This window comes from Armigeres subalbatus, chromosome 1, assembly GCF_024139115.2.
Source record: "Armigeres subalbatus isolate Guangzhou_Male chromosome 1, GZ_Asu_2, whole genome shotgun sequence".
Lineage (NCBI taxonomy): Eukaryota > Metazoa > Arthropoda > Insecta > Diptera > Culicidae > Armigeres > Armigeres subalbatus.
The window spans coordinates 138831147-138854864 of NC_085139.1; the positions used below are offsets into that span (position 1 = coordinate 138831147).

Sequence of the window (23718 nt, forward strand, 5' to 3'; positions counted from 1 at the left end):
TCAGGAGAAACGTTCTGCTATAGTGGAGTTCTAGCAAATGTAGGGACACGGCAAGTATTTCCGTCCTTCGTACGTATGAGTTTTACAAAAAAGCGTCTTTTTTATTGGTTTTCGAGACTATGACGAACAGACGAAAATACCTGCCGTGTCCCTACGTTGCTTTTATTGGTTTTAGCCCCTATGACGATGGACGGAAATACCTGCCGTGTCCTTATTGTGTCTGAGGGTTTTCTTTATTCCGCTAGAGCCGTGGGAGTAAAGCAACGGGTTTTGAAAAATGCTATTTTGGCGAAATACGCATATTTCATCATCGAAAATGATATCTATCCATCTAGTGATGAAAGAAATATTAAAATTACATTTAAAAGACATCCTTTGGAACATGCGAACACATTTTGAGCATCCCAATTATGTATACGATGGTAATTTGGGGCCTGTTGGAACCACTTTATACAGGGTGTATGAAGCTTCAGAAAATGTTTGAAAGCCTGTTATTTTGTGCAAGTTGCAAGTGCTAAGTTACATGTAAATTATACAGGAAACATGTGTGATGATAAACTATGATGGTCTGGGATCTCCGAATTAGCTTGGAGTTTGAATTCAAGCGTCTCCCATATCAACCACGGCTTCTATGATGTGCCAAGCCACGGTATCAACCCGGCTATGTCCTATGAGTATTTGCCTTTCATTTGCGTCTCAAATCCAGGCATATGAAATGTTACAAGATCTCCAAATTGTCTCCAAATCAACTCCAGCGGCGAAATCATTCCAATTATGACCTTCGAGTATTTTTCGTTTACTTGCATCTAAAATCCAGGCATATGATACGTTGAAAGATCTCCAAATTGTCCTGGAGTTTGAATCAAATGGTCTACCAAATCAACCGCAGCTTCCAGCGGAATCAACCCAATAATATATGTCCTCCGACTAATTAAGTTCCAAATCCAGGCATATGAGATGTTGTCAGTTCTTCAAAATATCCTGGAGTTAGAGTAAAATGGTCTACCGAATCAGCCGCGATTTCCATGATGTCCCAAGCCGCCATAACAACCCAGTTATATCATCTGATTATTTGCCTTTCATTGGCGTCTTAAATCCGGGCATATAAGATGCTGCAAGAGCTTCAAATTGCCTTCAAGCCTCCTGTTCGTAGATGGGTGGCTCCGATATAGCTGCTTCCTTGTCCTCCCTCATCACTTTTTTTAACACAGCACGACACGACTTATCTGCTTTTATACATAAACAAAGCTTCAACCGTCGATTTGACGAATCTGAAAGCACACCAACGCAAATGAACACCATTAACAAGTAACAGAAGCCTCTACCTACGTGTTGAATCTTTGTCTACAAAAGCGGTTTGAAAATTTGGTATTTAAATTATCCTCAGATATTCGCTAATTGTGTCATTTGGTTTTGAGGTCACGAATCTAGACGAGATCCAATTCCGCAAGCGGCCTTATCTCAAAATCTTCTTCCTCTTCTTATTGGCATTACATCCCCACACTGGGACAGAGCCGCCTCGCAGCTTAGTGTTCATTAATCACTTCCACAGTTATTAACTGCGAGGTTTCTAAGCCAGGTTACCATTTTGCATTCGTATTATTTATCATGAGGCTAGTACGAGGATACTTTTATGCCCAGGAAAGTCGAGACAATTTCCAATCCGAAAATTGCCTAGACCGGCACCGGGAATCGAACTCAGTATGGTCTTGCTTTGTAGCCGCGCGTCTTACCGCACGGCTAAGGAGGGCCCAAATCTCAAAATAGTGAATGCTTTATACTCCTTCATTTAAAAAGTGTCTACGTGGATTTTTGCGACCTCTAGAACTTACGCCACGGTGCTCCCCTGACCGTTATTAACCAAAAAAATTCCCCATCAAAACTAAAACCTGGAGCAGAATTCTGAGGCTATACTGCATTCGCTGGAAGAATTTAAAAATGAATTTCCGAAGCAATTTTCCGAGAAATTATGTTGATTGATCTATAGAGGGAATTATGCAAGCATTCTTGAAGTAATTTCCGCGGAAACTCCCGAAGGAATTCAAAAGCAGAAAAATTTCCAGTGGCGAAATTTTGACGAAAGTACCAGGAATAAAAATTGGGGAATTGTCGAAAGGGATTTCTAAATTGCATTGAGAATTTCAAATATATTTCCAGAAGAATTTTCGTGTGCATTCCAGAGGAATTTGTTGCAGAATTACTGTAGAATTCAAAAACAATTTTCCAGATTCTTAGACGAATGTTTCGGGAAATACCTAGAAGTATTTTTTGGAGGAATTCGCAATTGAATTTCCATAAGTATTCCTAGAAAAAATTCTTAAGATTTTGGGTGGAAGTTGGGTTTGGAATTCTATGTGATATTCACAATGAGTTCAATGGAAATTTCTAAGGAGTTCTCGAAGTACTTCATGAAGAGTTGTTATGATGTTCCCATTACGGTAGAGCAAAGTGGAAGGCTACCAAGGTAAATCAGTCACAAACACTGAGGGCTAACGGCACCAACCAAATCAAAACAAATGTCTCATGGTTTAACACATTATATTAAACTTATTCTCATCCTCCTGTCCTGGGTACCTACTTTTCCTGCTCTTACAACATTTGGTCTTATCATTAATGCACTGACTCACAGTTTGCCGCTTACCCTCACTGATCGGAGCCAGCTTGCCGCCGTTCGACCGGGCTCCGTGGTGGCGTTGACTGACCACCGATCTGCTAATCGTGTGTCGCCGTTCAAATGGAGTGAAAGCCACCGACTGCTCGTCCAGCCGGCCAGAATTGCCGTTCCCACTCCGATTCCTACCGTGGGTGCCGCTATTCACACGTTGATCTACCCTGTAGGCACCGCTGGTCGCGCACCGATTCACCCTACTGGCACTGCTGGTTGCCGCCGATGTACGCTGCAGGCACTGCTGATCGCCGCCGATTCACACTGCAGGCACTTTAAGAACGGTCCCAGTAAGCGGTCCGGCCGTCGTCGCGATTCGCTCCGCTCTTCTAATGGTATCCGGGCACGATGTTAGGATATGTCAAAGAAGCCCCGCAGATGATGGTGCCTTTAGGAATGCTATCCGTAAGCTTAAACACGATGGACTTACCCTTCGACGGGGCTCCTTTTCGCTGATGACACCGAAATCAAAATTCTGTTTAATGCCGTGCGGTCTCGTGATCTGGATTCGGTTCGCGTCTGTATCGATCGCCGCTCTGCGCTGGCCTCACCACTGATCGTCACCAAGGGCACTGCATTGGGAAGAGTGCGATTGTAATGGAAAATGGGCAAAACATTACTTTAACCGCTCACCTGTTTGAGGACCTTCTGACGTCGATGTTGTCCCTTGCCCCTGTCGATATTTTCCTTCGTGACCTACTTCCTCCAGCCCGGGTCTCACAATCGAGGCGACCGTCCGTGTCGATACCTATTTTCCAGAGATGGATGTTTAATATGGTGGATTTTCATCCAGTGCTGGGTTTGCTCACCTTTGGATCCTGTGTCCCTTTATAGCCAGTGCTTAGGTGTGCCAATCAAAGGCTTCCAATGTTCTCCGCTACAGACCACGCGCTTTTCCGTCCCTAACGTAGAAGAAAATGGCTGTCGTTTGGTCACTAGTCACGGACAAAGATTTCGAGGAGGCCGAGCTCACCTGTTACACAAAAATGTTCCCACTAAATTTCGCCGTGTTGCTCCCTTTCAAATTGGAGTAATCAAATATCGCGCACCCCACTTCACTTGCGAATTTAGGTACTTTTGGTTTTTCTTGGGAATTCGGAGACGTTTCCCTGCACGATCCGTCGCGGGTCTAGTGCGAATAATTGTGTTTACTTGGCGATCGACCGCGCTTGTGCTTGGTGGTTGTAAAGCGTTGCGATTCTCTTTGTTACGAACAGAGCTACAATGGTATCTGTGATGGGCAAGACCATCTCTTCGTTGCGATCCACCCGATGCTATGGCGAGTAACGAAGGTTGTGTGAGTGTGTCCTATATTTCTCGCTTTCGCGTGAATCTGTGTTTGTGCCATCGCCATCGGTGATAACAGCTTCATGTTTGTGCCGACTCCTTGCGCTTGTGTTGTTTATACGAGTTGCATTTTGGTGAGACGATGTGATTTCTATGGCTGGCTATTTGCGTAGTGCACTATTGGACAGGGGTGCTCTAACTACGGCTCACGAGTCAGTGCATATATTAATGTCATTCTGTGACATAATTGTGTTTAATGAGACGATATTATAGGAATTTCAATATTTGTATATGCGGATAAATCAAAACGTAACACAGCATTACCAAAGCGGCAGAGTTTTTCATGAGTCGATGAATAAGAGACTCATGAAAAACTCTTAACAACTTCCCTTCAGAAGTCGGTCAGAGACGGATCCGGTCACGAAAACTCTAGAGTCGAGCTCTAGCAATGTAAGGCTATACCTTTCTTCCGACGCACAAAACACAAATCCACAAATCTAAATATATTTATACCAGCTATTTCTGGCAAATTTGACCGCCTACCAACTGATTTTTGGCAAAATTGTCTCTGACCTGATTCTTGATCCCACTTCTCTTGACTTTCGTGCCGCCGTGGAAGACATTCAACTTAATCCTATTTAGTTATTGACTAAACTAATGGATTAAACATAAAACATAAATTTGCTCTTAGGATTGTTTGGTTGGTTATATCGTGTCGTCTGGCCTAGGGTCAAGAGGCATTTCCTCCCCTAGAATCGTCATGAGCCCATGTATGGAGCTTTACCGCGCCCCGGGTCGCGTTACTTTTAGGGGATGAGTTTCATGACGACCCCCTAATGATATGGATGAATCTTTTGATTTTTTGCTAACTCTGGACACTGATTGCAACTATCGTGCTTTTGCTTGTCACTAATCCAGGCTCGTAATGTTTGTTTCCGCCTTGCGTGTTTTTCTTCCGGGTTTGTTTAGTGGCTGGTGCTGCCCATAGCATGCGGTGAATGTGGAAATCTTCCTAGCCTTCCTTAGCTGTCTCCTTCCTCACACCCCCAGAACTGTCCAAATGATATCCCACTGCGCCTAGTAGTGGCCGTAAACTTCAACTCCGTGTCGCCACGATTTTTGGTCGCCGATCTCCGGGTCTCCGTTCCTCCTACCAAGGAAAACATCTGGTGCTCTGAAGAGTTCCCTGCGCCCCGTTACCAGTGCCACAGAGTGCGATTTCTCCCGTATCGCGAACGGCGCGCGGCACGTACACCTCCTGGCGCGATGGAAGCGTTGGCTACCGCCTGATTCTCCTACTTGCTACGGATATTGGACTTCTCTGTAGAATTCCCTGCGCCCCGTTTCCAGTGCTGCAGGGTGCGATTTCTCCCGTATCGCGAACGGCTCGCGGCACGCCACTGGCACGATTGACTACCACTTAATCCTCCTACTTGCTACGGAAATTGTTGACATAAACTGCTCTGCACTTGGCTTTTCTGACCTCGAGGCGTCCTTTCTTCTCTTTCTCGGCGCAGGTTGTCGTCTACAAGAATGCTGTTTCATAGCTTGATCTATTGTCGAGGTGGAGAGGTAGTTTCATAAGTTTTTGCTCATCACACCTGACGTATGCCATTTGTCCCGATTGGCGACGGATTTTATTGAGCGTTGCACTCTTGGTCAACAGACTTAGTCTGTGTACATAGCTTTCTAAACTAATCCGTTTTTATGTCCTTGGCATGATATTGGCCTCTTTTTCCGGTGACAACATCCTCCAGTTCGAAAAGGTTTACTCCCAGGATCTTTCTGACGACTGCTGGCGTGAATTTAGGTTTCAACTTCTGGTTAATGTTATCCACTTTTGATGAAAGCTCAAACGTACGCCGCCAAACAACGTCTCCTTCTTTGTATGCCACCGTTCGCTTCCGTAGGTCATACCGTTTTTTAGATTTATCGTGATTTTCCTTGATTCGCTGCACGATGAACTCCTGGCTTCTCCGTATGCCTGCCGCTCGCCTCTCTTGAACTTTCTTCCCCCCTTGTTCTGTGTTCATGTCGTGTCTTTGATCTTGTTCCGTGTGCCGCACCACCTCTCGACCGAAGTTCGCCATCTGTGGGCTCACCCGGTGACCTCGTGTTTTGCGCTGTTGATCGCTGCCGCTATGGATTGTAGATGTAGATCCCAGTTTCGATGGTCGTCGTCGATTAGCGAACGAATACATGTGATCAAAACTCGGTTGACACGTTCTGCGTTGTTGACCATTGGGCAGTAATACGCTGTTTTCATATGTTCTATGTTATGGCGTGCTAGCATCGAGCGAAAGACCACCGATTGGAACTGTTTCCCATTGTCGGACAGAATTATGCGAGGATACGAGAATTTGAGGAACACTTCATTCTCGAGGAACTCTACAGTTTTCGTCGAATCTGCTGTACGCATTGGGTGGATCACGACATACTTGGTCACCCAATCCACGATCACCAACATTGTTGTGTTGCCTTGCTTTGAACGTGTGAATGGACCGACGTAGTCTATGGACACTAGCTCCCAGGGTAGTTTGGCTGGCTTCCCTGCGCCCATTTGCGGCATCAGCCTCCCGTTTGCTGCCTTGCTGGCCTTGCAAGCGTCACAGTTGCGTACGTGGTGATAAACATCCTCGTGCATCTTTGGCCAGTAAAAGTGCGATTGTACTTTCTGCAGCGTCTTGTGAATTCCCAGATGCGCCGCCGCTGGTGTGTTATGGTAGCGTTGCATTATCTCCTTGCGCTGTTCCTGTGGGATGACTTTACGCCAACGGTGCACAACGATTCCGGTTTCATCTTTTCCTCGACAGTTCTTATACAGCTCCTTGTTCACTACACGAAACTCTGGAAAACAGTCCGGTTTCTTGCTCACCCGCTCCATCATTTGCTTATACCACACGTCCGTCGTGGTGTCCATAGTGAATGCTGCTACATTGCCATTGATACAGATTCTGGACAGAGCGTCTGGTACTACATTGATTGTCCCTTTACGGTATTTGATCTCAAAATCAAAGGCGTTCAAACGAAGCAACCAGCGGCTCATTAGAGCTGTCGGATTCTTTAATGATTTCAGGTAACTTAAAGCAGCGTGGTCACAGTAGACGGTAAACTTCACTCCTTCGATATATCCCCGGAATTTTTCGATCGCCCTTATCACTGCCAAACATTCTCTTTCAGTCACCGAGTACTTCCGCTCTGACGAAGATAATTTCTGCGAGAAGTAACATATGGGATGTTCTTCCCCGTCGACCTCTTGTGTGAGCACCGCTCCGATGGCTACGTCGCTTGCGTCGCATGCCACGCTGAATGGTTTCTTGTAATCCGGCATGACCAGCACCGGGGCCGAGACTAATGCCGATTTCAATTTTAAAAACGCCTCGTTCGCCTGATCTGTCCAGCGGAATCTTATTTTTGTTTTCGTCAATTCTGTGAGCGGTGTTGCGATTTCCGCGAAATCCGAGATAAACCGACGATACCAATTACATAGCCCTATGAAGCGTTGAACATCTTTGCGGCATTCGGGAGCCGGAAACTGCACGATGCAATTGATTTTATCATGGTCTACTAGCCATCCTTTCTCGTTGAGCACATAGCCAAGGTACTTGATTTCCCTCCTGCAAAATATCGACTTGTCGGCTGATATCGTGAGCTTTGCTGCGCGCAATCTACGGGCTACTTCATCCAGCACCTCCAAGTGCTCCTCAAAAGTCCTAGAGCATATCACTATGTCATCTAGATAGTGGAAGACGAATGGTTCCATGTCTGCAAATAAGTGCGTCATTACTCGTGCGAGTGCTTGGCTGGCGGTGCACAACCCAAAAGGAACCACTTTGAATTGGAAGTGCCCTCTGGACGGCACTGTAAACGCCGTGAGCGGTCTAGATGTTGGATGTAATGGTAGCTGCCAGAAAGCGTCTTTCAGGTCAATCGTGGAGATGTATGCGCAGCCTCCCAGGTTCCCCAGAATCGCTGAGATTTGCGGAATCGGATATCCTTCGTTTACCATAATGGAGTTTAGATGTCGAGCATCGAGACAGACCCTGTACTGTCCCGTCTTTTTCTTCACTGCCACTAGTGGATTGTTCCATGGCGAGAACACAGCTTCTTCGATTACGTCTAACGCAATCATTCTATCAATTTCACGGTTCACTTCCTGCAACACGTATTGTGACATCGGGTAGTATTTTTGCTTTCTAGGCACCGCGTTTCCTATATCTATCCGGTGTTCATAGATGTTCGTCCTACCCAGTGTGCCATCGCCTGCCTTCGGAAACCGTGCTACCACCTCATTCAATAGTCTGCGCTCTTCTGCAGAAAGCTCCTTCATTGGCTCTTTTGTCGATCGCTTTTCTTCCTCATTCGTTGTGCCGTGCATCATGCAGCAGATTGGCATAACTCCGAATTTATTCCAAAAGTCCATGCCTAGGACGATGCAATCTGGAATCGATGGAATTAGCAGAGTAGGCAGTGTTTCGTGTTTATTGTTGTAAGCTATTGGAATCCTCGCGTAACTGCTAACAGGGTGGTGCGTCCCATCCGCTGTCTTTATTCCGCCTGTGACTGCTTCTGTACGCAAACCGAGATCTTCCACCAACTTTGTGTGATTTCCTCCGAGTAATGAACAATTCGCACCACTATCGAGCAATGCCGGGACGCCAAAACGCTGATGACCGCATGCGGCCTGTTGTCACTACCAGGATTAATTATTATAGTATCTATGTGTTGTGCGTCCATGTCTTCTGGGGTTGTGCCGATCGGAGCGGAGAATCCATCCCTCTTCTATTGATTCCCCGCTTGCTGGTTTCCCGCGTCCGTACGGCACGTGAAGCAGCTTCGCAAAGAGTACCCTTCCTTCCGCAACGATAACAAAATAGCACCGCTTGCGGTTTCGAACAGTCCATGAAGCGATGGCCTTCTTCGTCGCAGTTCCAACAGGTCATAGTTTGACGAACAACGTTCTCCCTAGCTTGTTGGCCTCCATTTTGGTTTATATGGGACTGATTTTGCTGCAGCCATGCTGGCTGTTGATGTTCTGCCATTCATGTTTGTTGGCGCTGCGGAGCCTGAAGCTGCTGTGTCGCTTGCGCCGATTGACTGGGGTGTGTCTGAACTTCCTCTTGTCGCCCAGCGTCCTGTTGTTGCTTCACACTAGATTGTTGGCTTGAACGCCATCGTTGTTGCTGGCCCGTTTGGATTTGACTTTGTGCATTGGACGCTGTTGACTGTCGCACTGGGAGGTAGTACCCCTGGATCTGGGATAATCCCGCTAGTGGTTTGGAAGGTCTTCGGTCGAATTGGCCCTTCAGGGCATTGACTTGCTGTACAAGATGGTCCATCTTCGTCTGCAATTCCTCTTCTTCGTCGTAATCCGTGCCTTCTTCAGAATTTGTAGCGGAGAACATCGTGGATTGGTCTTCATATCTCGCGGTGCGTTCCAATACATTCACTCTGGAGTAGCTTGTAGGTTGCGATTGGGCGAAGGTCCTTGCTGAATTTCCCGGCGTCGCGAAGTTTGGTTCTAACAGGGAGGTATGTGGGACTGGAATCCTTCGTTGTCGGTGTAACAGCATCCTGGTTTCGTCATAGCTCGTGCATACTTCGACCATGTCTTGCAGATCTCTCGGCCGTGCTGCTGTGACTATCGCGGCGTAGTCCGCGTTCATATTTTCTTCACAATGAAGAACTTCTCCTCCTCGGTCATTGGTGGTGATATGAATCGAAAGAGCGCAGCAATATCCCGGTAGTACTTGGCAAAAGATTCACTCTGTCCTTGGAAGCGGAAGCTGGCCTCTAGTCGTAGTATTTGAGCATATCCGCTTGGTAGAAATTCCCTCCGGATTTCATTCTTGAAGTTTTGCCATGAATAAAGCCGACGTTGAGACATGGCCCGAGCATACCAATCCAGGGCGTCATCTAGTAGAAGATGTTTGATCGAAGACAGCAATGTTTCGTCGTTCATCCCTTCCGATCCAGCAAAAGTCTCTACCCGGTCTAAGAAGATATTCAGCGACGTGGTGTCCTTCTCTCCACGGAATTTGAACGGCCAATTGTGAACTGCTTTCATCATTCTTCGGTCTTCCCATCGCTCTGGTCGTGGTGCCCTTTCTCGTCGCTCCCTCCGAGCCAACCGTTCCACCAGGTCTGCATAAAGGCTTGCATTATTGGATATGATGTTTCGGAATGTGAGGTCATTGTTGTTATGTATGTGTTCGTTACCGTGTTGCCTCGTTTCCGCGCTCTGCGTAGATCTTCCTCTCCCGCTAATGTTGGATCGCGCGTCCTGTAGGCCTCTTATCGTTAATCCTCTTCCTCGACCAACTGCTAGTGGGGAACTAGTTGCTGACAAATGCGGTTCATGCTCTTCTCTAATGCTGGTGTTGTGTGGATGTTGGTTGTCTTTGTCACCGTTCACTCTTGAAAACGGGATTTCAACAGTGCTTCTTCTGTTACCGAAACTTCTTTGTTCATATGGCAATTCTTCTTGGGCTGTTTCCGCGAAACCAGGGTCGATGAGGTTTGCGGATGCATTGCCCTGCTGGTGCAAGATGTTGTCCATTCCTAAGAGTGAGTACGCTTCGTTGGAGTTTTTCTGTTGCACTGAGTCGAGATTCTCGTTGTCTTTCTGACCAAATTCTTCTGGTGGGATTGACACTATCACTGCACTCTCACCCCGATCTGTTCGCTTCTCATAATGTACCAATGCACAATCCACTTCGTCTAATAGCACTTTGACAAGCGAGCATAACGTATCTTTTATGCTCACGAAAGCCGCGAGGGGTTGAATGATTTCCAACCTGGTTTTGTAATGGATGAGACGCGAACGTAACTGTGCGATGGCAAAAGTGTCTTTAATTTGCACCGCTTCATCCACGCGCTTTCTTAGCTCCCCGATCCTGAGTTGACAAATTTCCAAATTTGACGTCGAGCTCATCACATGTTGTGAGCTGTGACAAGCCGGTTCTTGAAGCTGGCCTTCTTGTGCCATCAGATCTTTTAGTTTCAAGACCTTGTTTCGGTGGGTACAAGGTCCGAGGTTAACTACGAAACGAAGTGCTAGCTCGTAATCAATTTCCTCGTTACTCAAGTGTGTTAAGTCCATCTTCAAATAAGCTTATATAAATCTTAATCCTAACCAACCATGTAAGCTGCACAAACTTCGTGCGAGCTGAACTATCCTTAAAACTCAAAAAGCCGCTCAATTTAGCTAATTGGTAATGACAAATACGTGGGATATTTAGTTGGGCGCCAGTGTTATGATGTTCCCATTACGGTAGAGCAAAGTGGAAGGCTACCAAGGTAAATCAGTCACAAACACTGAGGGCTAACGGCACCAACCAAATCAAAACAAATGTCTCATGGTTTAACACATTATATTAAACTTATTCTCATCCTCCTGTCCTGGGTACCTACTTTTCCTGCTCTTACAACATTTGGTCTTATCATTAATGCACTGACTCACAGTTTGCCGCTTCCCCTCACTGATCGGAGCCAGCTTGCCGCCGTTCGACCGGGCTCCATGGTGGCGTTGACTGACCACCGATCTGCTAATCGTGTGTCGCCGTTCAAATGGAGTGAAAGCCACCGACTGCTCGTCCAGCCGGCCAGAATTGCCGTTCCCACGCCGATTCCTACCGTGGGCGCCGCTATTCACACGTTGATCTACCCTGTAGGCACCGCTGGTCGCGCACCGATTCACCCTACTGGCACTGCTGGTTGCCGCCGATGGACGCTGCAGGCACTGCTGATCGCCGCCGATTCACACTGCTGGCACTTTAAGAACGGTCCCAGTAAGCGGTCCGGCCGTCGTCGCGATTCGCTCCGCTCTTCTTATGGTATCCGGGCACGATGTTAGGATATGTCAAAGAAGCCCTGCAGATGATGGTGCCTTTAGGAATGCTATCCGTAAGCTTAAACACGATGGACTTACCCTTCGACGGGGCTCCTTTTCGCTGATGACACCGAAATCAAAATTCTGTTTAATGCCGTGCGGTCTCGTGACCTGGATTCGGTTCGCGTCTGTATCGATCGCCGCTCTGCGCTGGCCTCACCACTGATCGTCACCAAGGGCACTGCATTGGGAAGAGTGCGATTGTAATGGAAAATGGGCAAAACATTACTTTAACCGCTCACCTGTTTGAGGACCTTCTGACGTCGATGTTGTCCCTTGCCCCGTCGATATTTTCCTTCGTGACCTACTTCCTCCAGCCCGGGTCTCACAATCGAGGCGACCGTCCGTGTCGATACCTATTTTCCAGAGATGGATGTTTAATACGGTGGATTTTCATCCGGTGCTGGGTTTGCTCACCTTGGATCCCGTGTCCCTTTATAGCCAGTGCTTAGGTGTGCCAATCAAAGGCTTCCAATGTTCTCCGCTACAGACCACGCGCTTTTCCGTCCCTAACGTAGAAGAAAATGGCTGTCGTTTGGTCACTAGTCACGGACAAAAGATTTCGAGGAGGCCGAGCTCACCTGTTACACAAAATGTTCCCACTAAATTTCGCCGATGTTGCTCCCTTTCAAATTGGAGTAATCAAATATCGCGCACCTCACTTCACTTGCGAATTTAGGTACTTTTCGTTTTTTCTTGGGAATTCGGAGACGTTTCCCTGCACGATCCGTCGCGGGTCTAGTGCGAATAATTGTGTTTTACTTGGCGATCGACCGCGCTTGTGCTTGGTGGTTGTAAAGCGTTGCGATTCTCTTGTTACGAACAGAGCTACAATGGTATCTGTGATGGGCAAGACCATCTCTTCGTTGCGATCCACCCGATGCTATGGCGAGTAACGAAGGTTGTGTGAGTGTGTCCTATATTTCTCGCTCTCGCGTGAATCTGTGTTTGTGCCATCGCCATCGGTGATAACGGCTTCATGTTTGTGCCGACTCCTTGCGCTTGTGTTGTTTATACGAGTTGCATTTTGGTGAGACGATGTGATTTCTATGGCTGGCTATTTGCGTAGTGCACTATTGGACAGGGGTGCTCTAACTACGGCTCACGAGTCAGTGCATATATTAATGTCATTCTGTGACATAATTGTGTTTAATGAGACGATATTATAGGAATTTCAATATTTGTATATGCGGATAAATCAAAACGTAACAGAGTTCTTAGAGGAATTCCTTGAGGAATAACTGGTGCACATTGTGGGGACCGCTAAAAAATCGCAATTATCCCGAGGTGAGTTTCTGGAGGAGTTCAAGAAGAAATTTCATTATCGCTTCTATGGAATTTCTGTACCCCAGAGAAATTTTTAAATAGAATTAAGAGGAATTGCTTCAGGAAATTCCGAAAAATTCCAGCAGGAATTACCAGAGGGACTTCCGGACGAGCTCCTGGAGGAACTACCAAAGGAATTCTTGAAGAAACTTGCTTAGAAATTTTGATGGAACTTTTGTAGCGATTTCGGGATAAATTCTTGGAGGAATTTTTGCGGAGTTCCTGGAGGAACTTTTAAACAATTTTTTGATGGAACCTTCGGAAAAATTTCTGGGAGAACTTTCGGAGGAATTTCTGAAGGAACCTCCAGAGGACATCCTGAAGGAACTTCCGGACGAATTTCTGGAGGAGCTTCCAGAGGAATTCTTGGAGGAACTTTCGGAGTAATTCGTGGAAGAACTTCCGAAGGAATTCCGGGAGGAACTTTCGGTGGAATTCTTCAGGAACATGTTGAGGAATTCCTGGAGGTACTTCCGAAGGATTTCCTAGAGGTACTTCCGAAAGAATTTCTGGAGGAACTTCTGGAGGAATTCCTGGAGCAACTTCTGGAGGAATGCCTGGAGCAACTTCTGGAGGAATTCCTGGAAGAACTTCCGGAGGAATTGCAGGAGGAATTCCTGAATGAACTTCCGGAGGAATTCCTGGAGGAACTTTCAGAGTAATTCCTGGAGGAGCTTCCGAAGTAATTCCTGGATGAACTTTCGGAGGAATTCCTGGAGGAACTTCCGCAGGAATTCCTGGAAGAACCTCCGGAGGATTCCTGGGGGAACTTCCCGAGAAATTCTTGGAGGAACTTCTGGAGGAATTTTTGTAGGAACTACCGGAGGAATTTCTGGAGGAACTTCCGGATGAAATCCTGGAGCAACTTTCGGAGGAATTCTTGGAGAAACTTCCTGGAGGTATTCCCGGGGCAATATCTGAAGGAATGTCCAGAGGTATTTCTTGATGAGCTTCCCAACGAACTCGTGGAGGAACTTCTCTAGGAATTTGATCAAAAACTTTCGAAGAAATTCCAGAATTTTTTTGACGCTTGAAATAAGTTTACGCCGATACAAGCCATGGCGCCGCCGCCGCTGGCTTAAAATGATCCTTTACGCCGCCGCCAGTAAAATTTCAATCGGCGCACAGGTCTAATAACGGTCAGGGGAGCACCGCGCACGAAGTTTTGCAGAGATGTTGCCGGGAAGCGGTCATATTGCCCTTCATTTTGAGTTTTCACGTTTGCACAATGCAATGGTCGAATTCGTCAAATTTCACGACATAAATCGATAACTTGAAAACCATCAGGGCTAGAGTTTTGACGTGATCTACAATAAGAGATCTATTTTTGGTGTAAGTTGTCATTAGGGTGGCCCTTCGGTGAAAATTGTTTGGAAATGTATTTTTTTACCCTTTTGAGTTAGGAGTTCATATAATTCTAAGTTGTAGAGAATTTTATTCTAAGCATTTTTGCTCAATAAACATTTATTTTATCTCATATAGGTAAGGTTTCTGACAAAATTGCTAAATTTAGATAGGGTGGTCCCGAAAAAAATAGTTTTAGCGTCCACTTTCATCAATTCAGAATGTTTTCAAAAACTGTCTTAGCATCGCTTCACGGTCTTTGGATGGCGCATCTTTTGGTTACATAAGATGGTTGATAGCTTCATTTTCAAGCATATTATAAGCGTTTTTTTCATGAAAAAGTGATATTTTTCTGAGCATTCTACTGCAGCTAGTAGCAAATATTAACAAAAATTTCAATCATAATCTGAAAGTATACATGCAGGCCCATCAAATCCATGGTATTTCATTTGTCCATGTTTGTCCACTTTTGTTTGATAATCATATTAGTTTTTGTATGAAAAATCAGCTATTCCATGGGAAACACATATACCATATCTCTGATTTTCGCAAAATATGGTAGAATCATTCTTTTTCGAAAATAAATAAACTCACTTTTTAATTGTGTCCGATTTCGATCCAGGGTGGTCGAAAAAATCAACATTTTTGAAAAAAAAAAATTAAAACTTAATTTTTGAACTACTGGACCAATTATCAATGTTCATGGAATCACATGTAGTCATTGGAAACCTCACTTAGAAACTGTGAAAATGAAATTATTCTGCGAATTAGCCATTAAAAACCAACTTGAATTTTATGGTTTTGAATTTCGCCACAAAAGTAGCGCTCTTAAGCATTTATTTTAGGAGAACACCTTGAAAATCGTTCCAGTAGTTAAAATGTCAAAATGATTTTTTCGACTTCTTTTCCACACGAGTTAATTTAAATATTTTAGATAAAGAACGATTCTTTGTGGACTTTGTGGCCGTGCGGTTAGCGCCGTCAATCGTCTAGAGACATGGACTATGGAGCGTGGGCTCGATTCCCGCCTCGGTAAGAAGGAAACTTTTCGAGATCGAAAAATTCTCCACCGGTCCACTGTTCTGTTAGTTGTCTACACTGCCAAAAATATCTATATAAGATATATGTGTTGCCGTTATACATTTTTGCAATAGCTCCACCCTAATATAATCGACATAGAACCACACATAAATTAAATAATTGCTAATTCGGAACCACACATAAAGTTTATTTAAATATATACTTTATTAGTAGTTCGCGTGGTGAATGGTTATGTGTGCGCTGATATACATCATAAGTTAAATCTATGGATTTTTGCCAATAAATATGTGTGGATTTTTAGTAGTGTAGGTGTTAAGTGTTCAGTCTGTACGACCTCTGGTCGAAGACTGTGTTCTTGTCTTTTATTCTACCAAATATTGTGAAAATCCAAAAAATGATATATGTGTTTCACCCTAATTTTTCGTACAAAAATAATACTATCGTCAAACAAAAGTGGACAAAGATAGACAAATGAAATACCATGGATTTGATGGGCCTGCATGTATACTTTCAGAATACGATTAAAATTTTTGCTAATATTTGCTACTAGCTGCAGTAGAATGCTCAGAAAAATATCACTTTGCCATTAAAAAACGCTTATAATATGCTTGAAAATGAAGCTATCAACCATCTTATGTTACCAAAAGATACGCTTTCCAAAGACCGTGAAGCGATGCTTGGACAGTTTTTGAAAATATTTTGAATTGATGAAAGTGGAAGCTAGACACTATTTTTTCGGGACCATCCTATCTAAATTTAGCAATTTTGTCATAAAACATCACCTTTAGGAGATAAAATAAATGCTTATTAAGCAAAAATGCTAAGAATTAAATTCTCTTCAACTTTGTAGAATTAAATGAACTCTCAACTCAAAAGGGTTAAAAAAATACATTTCCAAAAAAAATTCACCACCATAATGACAACTTACACCAAAAATAGATCTCTTCTTGTAGATCATTTCTTCTGAAGACGTCAAAACTCTAATACTGATGGTTTTCGAGTTATCGATTTATGTCGTGAAATTTGACGAATCCGACCATTGTGGTTTGAAGCAAAACTGAGATTATAGAGCACGACATAAATGACCTTTCGCAAAAAAATCAGATCTCACATCAAATCAGTTTTGTGAAAAATAAACCGAAAATTAGGATCAAAGTTAGCGGGCCATACAGCCGAAAATGTCATTAGACCAACTGGATCTTACGGCCAAAGATGACATTTGCTAAACGAGCCATATGTCCAAAAGGGTGCAATCGTTCAGCCAAAAGATATTTTTGGCCAAATGGCGCTATCTGTCAAATTCAACCCAACGACTTTTTCGGGCAAATGACTTGTTCGGCCGAACATCATTTTCGTCCGCATGTCCATTTCAACCAGATGGGTTTTTGGGATTCGGACGAACAACTTTCGGCCCTATGGTCTTCGGCCAAATGGATTTCGGCCTAATGACTTTCAGCCAAACGCCCTTTCACCCGTTCAAAAATTTGATATGAACAAAAAATCCATTGGAGTTTAACTGGAACTTCTCCTGATTTTACGGAAGGCTTTTCAAAATTTCATCGGGAAATTGTGTGGAATTGAAATCAAGAAATTGTGTGGAATTTTCATGAAAATCGTTGGTATTTTTACGAAATTTGAACGGGATGTTTAAGTGATATCAAACGGGAAGTTCTACCGAAATTCCACTGTCTCTTCGGAATTCCCACAGAAATCTCTGCGGATTTCCACATTTTTGAATAATCGTGGAAAATTTAAGATGGCGTTTAGACAGATTTTAAACGGCGGCGCGCCGATTCAAAAATATCTGCAGCGGAGGAGCACACCTCCACCCAGGAAATTCTTTTATGCTTTCCAAAAATATTCATTGGGATTTTTTTGTATTTTCCACGGAAAATAGTTCTAGGTTTCCACGGTGAATTCTTTGAAATTTCCACGGAAATGCTTTGTAATTTTCTAGGGAAGCTCTTTGCGATTCCCAAGGAAGATTGATCGGAATTTCTCAAGAAAATTCTATGGAATTCCGAAGGGAAATTGTTTGGAATTTCCAAATGAAAATGTTTGGAGTTTAAAAGAGAAATTGTTTGAAATTTCCATGAAAAAATCTATGGAATAGCCAGTGTAGGGTACAGGATAAGCGTATAGAGATTATTATTAACTATTGGTTTAATACATAAAGGAAAATATTATATGTAACACGTCGTAGCATCCGTGATGTAATTAGTAATTATTTTATAAAGTGTTTGACAATTCTTTAGCGTGTTGAGCGCCGAGAGGCATAGTGTGAGAAAAAGGAGAAACATTTGATAGGAGAGCGGAGACTGGTTGAGAAGCAAAAGAAGGAAGTTAGTTTTGTGGCAGATGTGGTAGAATGTGGATCGTTCGAAAAAGTATTAAAAAAAAAGAAAATAGTTTGAAAAAAAATATAAGCATTGAATATTGATTTATTTATATTTTTCGGAAGCAGAACGATTGCGCTATCATCAAAATACTTAGTCCTGCTTTGTGCTGGTGAGTGAATTACTTTGACATAACTTTGTTTAAAATAATTATTGAGTCACTTACCGAGGCAACTTCGCTAAGATTACCTTTTCATCTAACCAATAATCACGGAGATGCAGAGAATTCCTCGGTATCTTGTAGCAATATTTGTCGAGCTGATTTTTATCTTCTACTCCTAAATTGACTGTGATGACGTAGCTGGCATCGAAATTGATCTTGAAATAATGAAATTCCAAAGCATGCACAGTGCGTATAGTTTTTTACCCTCAAGAAGGCTATTTAATTGATGAGCTGCGCATATCTGTAGATTATTGACCAATCACGACAAGCAATTACGAAGTGTACACACACTTAATTCTATTTGCCGGGCTCGGTAAATGAATTACCGATTTCTCAACAGCTGAGCTCTTGGTAGTCACCTCGGTAATCGAATTCAATTACCGAGTTCTCGGTTCAGCATTCATGATAGCGAACTGTCAGAAAATACCGAGCAGATTTGTAATAGTTACTGAGTCATCGGTAAAATAATACTGGCAGATCTGTAAAAATATTACCGATTTCAGTAATTCATAGTTCCGAAAGGAATGTGATTAAATTTTCACTTTTTTATTGATATTTAAAAACACAAGAAATCTCAGGTCTATAAACATATTTATTGCGGTTTTTTAATCAGAAAACATACAAAAAGTTTCTGCGGCTAGCTTCTTCCAGTATTACAGCACTAGCGGTATTCTTTCACGCCCGGGAAATCATCACAATTTTAGCGGCAGGGAACCTCATTGCCACTCAATTATCTAAAAATGTGGAAACAAGTTGTAGAAAGTAAATTATTATAAAACCTTTTGGAAAACAGTATATTCATAGTTTACATACCTGATGTCTTGTTATAGATCCAGAGTCCAGACCCAGAACTAAGCATTTTGGTGATCCGGCATGCCGTAAGACGTACGCTGATGATTTTTGTTTTCATTGACCAGGAAATGTATAAATTAAAAAATAAACAAATCTTCAGAAACCTAGCACAAATAAGCTGATACATGATAGTACAAAGGTTTAAACTTACCTGAATATTTAAGTAAACAAGAATTTCTACGGGTAGCATCAATCACTCGCCAAAAAAGTTCGTGCGATGCAATCAGACTTCCAGAAGTTCCGGTTCGCAAATAAATATGGCGTCAAACCATGCGGCACCTGGCCGAAAACTGAGAACTTTGTACTTATTTTACCGGGTGCTCAGTAAAGTGAATTTGTTTTTACTGAGTGATCGGTTTGTTTTTTGACAAGTGCAGGATATTTTTTTAGAACAGAGTTGATCGGTAATACATACTACCGAAACCCAGTATTTTATTTTTTACAACCGAGACATCGGTAAAACTGATTGCAGAAATCCGTTAATTCTTTTAAATTAACTGTGCTCTCGGTTTAAATTGTCTTTTACCGTATAAAATCAGTAAAAAATATTACCGAGCTGGAATTATCAATTTAAGTGTACAGTCAGTCAAGCTAAGCTAAGCTACACTGGCCTGTATAATAAAGTGCCCACTTGCAGTTCTTCATACAAAATGGTCAACTTTGGAGCTCTAGATCTCGGTTGCTCGTGAACTGATTTTGCCAAAAAAAATTACCAGAGCTCAGTTATAAATTGAATTTTACGCCTACCAGTGTATATATTCTACGGAAATTCCACAGAAAATTATTTGGAATAGTGTTTCAGTCCATTTGGTCAATTTTGCGAAAGAAACTAATTGCGAAAGAAAAAATTTACGGATATTTCTCAGATAATTCTTTGCAGTTTCCGCGGAAAATTGCTCAAAATGTGGATTTCAACGGGAAATAGTTCAGAATTTCCAAGACAATTCTTCGAAAGTTTCACAGAAAATGCTTCAGAATACCCGCAGACAGACGTTTAAGTTCATACACCCAAAAAACAGATCTTACAATTATTGTATAAAAACGTGGGAAATACAAATCTGTAAGATTTTTATACGGAAATTGTATTAAAATAATACAAATCTGTATAATTTCAATACAATGATTGTATTAAAACCTTACAAAAATTGTATATGCCCAATTATTATACAGTTTCTGTAAAGTTCTTATGCAGAACTGTATTAAAATCTGCCATCCGCTGGTTGGGTGACATTTGAATTCGATTTTCGTGTGTAAATGTTCTAACGGCTGACAACAACGTTAGCCGTGAAATACGAAGGCGCATCATCAGTGGAAGTCGGACCGACTAGGGGCTCCAGAAGAAACTGCGGTCAGAGAAGATTCGCCACCGCACCAAATGTGTCATGTACAAGACGCTTATAAGACCGGTTGTCCTCTACGGACATGAAACATGGACAATGCTCGAGGAGGACTTGCAAGCACTCGGAGTATTCGAGAGACGGGTGCTTAGGACCATCTTTGGCGGTGTGCAAGAAGACGGTGTGTGGCGGCGAAGAATGAACCACGAGCTCGCCCAACTCTACGGCGAACCCAGTATCCAGAAGGTAGCTAAAGCCGGAAGGGTACGATGGGCAGGACATGTTGCAAGAATGCCGGACAGCAACCCTGCAAAGATGGTGTTCGCTTCCGATCCGGCAGGTACGAGACGGCGTGGAGCGCAGCGAGCGAGATGGGCAGACCAGGTGCAGAACGACTTGGCGAGTGTGGGGCGTATCCGAGGATGGAGAGATGCAGCCTCGAACCGTGTATTGTGGCGTCAAATTGTTGATTCAGTGTTATCTGTTTAGATGTTAACTAAATAAATGAAAATGAGAAAAAAATGTGTAAATGTTCAAATACAAGTACGTTGGAATTGCACTGCTCGGTAGCGCCGCCTATACAACTTATTGCTACATGAAAACTGACGTTTTGTCTTATCGCCTTTTACCTCTCCACGTTTACCACCCACCGAATCGTGGAAGCAAAACAGAAACACTCAGCTCAAAGATGTCAAAGGAATCTAAAAATGAAAATAGTTTACGTCAAAAAAAGTGAAAAAACCCTTCCGGAGTCACAAAAACAATCTCTGGCGATTGAGCATTTTTCGACAGTGTTGTTTGAAAGTCAACATCGCTTGCAGTTTTATGAAAAGTCCCACCAGCATAAGATTTGATAAATAAACAAGAAAATTTAACGAAATCGAAAAACAAAACCAAACCAAATAACGTTTACGCGCGTTTACTGTCTTGACATGTGGCGCCATCTCTTCGCTTATTGCCACTTGGCAATCCGACGGCCATGTTTTTTACACAAGTTAGTGGGTCGAGCTTGAACGTCTGTCTGCGGAATACCCATAGGAAATTCTACTTTTCATTTTCGCATTGTCCAATAAAATTCTTCAGAATTTCCACGTGTTTTTTTTTCAATTTTCACGGAAAACTGTTCAGAATTTCAACGGATTTTTTTTTTCAAGAATATGCCAGGTGTAGCGTGTAGTTTGCTCAAGGTTAAACAAATGCACAATCGAACGCTTACTGATTAATGAATCGCCTGCTTTAAGCGTGCTTACAGCGGCACACTAGGAGTTAACTTTCTGAAATCAGTATGGTGAAAGGCATCTAAGGTTCGATTTCTCGAAATTAACCACCTTCATCAAAAAAAATATTTGGTTGGCGTAGTAGCGGACACCTTCCTACATAACCGGTACCAAATAGTTTTTCATGAAAAGTTTATTTTAGGAAAACCCGCGTTAGATGACTTTCGCCATCCAAATTTCTGGCGGATAACTCTTGCTGGCTATTTTGCGCATATACTATAGCGCCTGGATGTGACAGCGGCGGGTAGAAAATCAACCACTGCCAATAATTCATTGACTTACCAACCGCTAAAAGTGGAACAAAATATTTCGACGATCGCTCGACCGTTCTGCGTGCTAGACGAAACACAATCGGACGTAAACTAAACTTTCACTTGCTAATTAATTTACTAACCAGCATAAAGGAGATAAAATTTTCATTCCGATGATCGCGCGATCGTTCTGTTTGCTGGAGAAACTCAATCAGACGCGAACTTGTCATTTGTCCGAAAAAAATCTTCAGTCAAAAATGTCCATTCGTTCGTCAAATGGCGCACTTTCTTCCAAACGACCATTTCCGCCAAATGACCTATTTAACCAAACGGATTTGTCGGTCAAAGGACAAGTTTGGCCGAACGACATTTTCAGCGGAATGCCCATTTCAGTCAAATTCTAATTTCAGCCAAACGGCATAGCATGGTTGAACGGTTGTTGTCGCAAATTTGTACCCAGTCCGATAAATTCTACGAAAAGCAACCGTGGCACGGCATAACCGAGCAGATGAGAAGCTTAATGAAAGTTGATAATCTGCAAAACAGTACATTTTTAGTGTCCACCGGTGAAAATTGCATTTGCTGTAATGTATTTGATCAGTACTGATCTGTTGATATCAATAAACACAATGGCTTTATATAGTGGCTGTTGTACTAATTTTATTCCATTGGACAGATAAAACGCGCGACAGAGGAAGTTGCTACAAACTCAATTCAACTTCTGTACCGATGCAGTGTCAGTGCGCACACGAGCCAATCCACATAGCGTGTGTCACAGCCACTCAACTTCAATGACTGGAGGTCTAGAGCGTGTGTAAATTAATTTCAACGCGCTCACCGAGATTGTAAACTATGTTGTTGCGTGTACATAAATTCTTTGTCCACCGCCATCAGGCGCAATGCAGCCGCCGGATTTGCCACCTGATATTTGCATTCACATTGCACATGCACACTCTCTACGAATGGGAAACTGCTGCGGTGCAAAACAGTCAATTCACTTTTATTGTGTGCTTGAATGCGGTTACACCTTATGGAAATGGTTTTTGGAGGGCGGGAGCTCGGCGAACTTCAATGAAAACAAGGTATGCGCGGCAAAAATGTTCAGACCAGCAGAGAACAATAACACTAAAGGTAAAGTTCATTTCGTGTGTCTTCTCCATTTTCGATTGGCTGACTGGGAGTATAGTGGGACTATCCTGTTTTGGCATGGCATGTAAAGAAGCAGCATTCAATATAGATTGCGAGGGCGCGTCAGAGCGGCAGGTTTTTGGAAAAATACGAAACAAAAAACATCGTTAACCACCATGTTGTGATGATTCAGGATCTGAAAACTAATTACAAAAGAAAAGAGAGATTGGAGTTTATTTGAGTCTCCTAGCTCTTTTGTCGACCACTTTAGTCATGAGAGTACTCGTGTTATATGGATGCATAAATGGTATATATCTTATCTTAGATATCCCGTTGATAAAAACTGTGAAACTATCATAATACTTTAATTAATACTAAATTACGTTTCTAATAGATACTAAAAGATCCGAAAATCCATAATCGAACTCACTGTCTCTGGAATGATTTTGATCGCAATGTCTAGGACAATCAATTAAACCTACGAGTCTAATTCCAATTTCCTCTACACTTTCATCAGATCTCACCTGTATAAACCACAAAAAAAGGAACTAGAACCCTCACGATGAGCGGAATAAACATTGTGCCATGAAGGCGTACAAAGCATATCCTAGTACATATATCTCAACCACTACATAACATATTATTCGCGATTTATCATTTACTAATGCACTTATATTCACAGATCTGTGCCAAATCAAGTTTGTAGTAAAAGCAGCAAAATTGCGATGTGTTATATAGTAGCCCGCCACTGTGATAGTGT

General features: G+C 43.1%; 2 protein-coding genes across 4 annotated transcripts in view; both read right to left on the reverse strand.

Annotated features, from left to right (window-relative positions):
• The window catches only part of LOC134205174 (cadherin-99C), a 584755-nt gene that overhangs the window by 230698 nt on the left and 330339 nt on the right, over window positions 1-23718 (reverse strand). The window lies entirely within an intron of this gene.
• LOC134218349 (uncharacterized) lies at window positions 9615-13031 on the reverse strand. The gene is made up of 5 exons (XM_062697290.1): window positions 12425-13031; window positions 12261-12352; window positions 12086-12199; window positions 11883-12024; window positions 9615-11824 (listed from the first exon to the last, which is right to left on the reverse strand). Exon 5 carries the CDS (start codon window positions 11052-11054, stop codon window positions 9615-9617), a length of 1440 nt encoding a protein of 479 aa, XP_062553274.1. The 5' UTR covers window positions 11055-11824; window positions 11883-12024; window positions 12086-12199; window positions 12261-12352; window positions 12425-13031.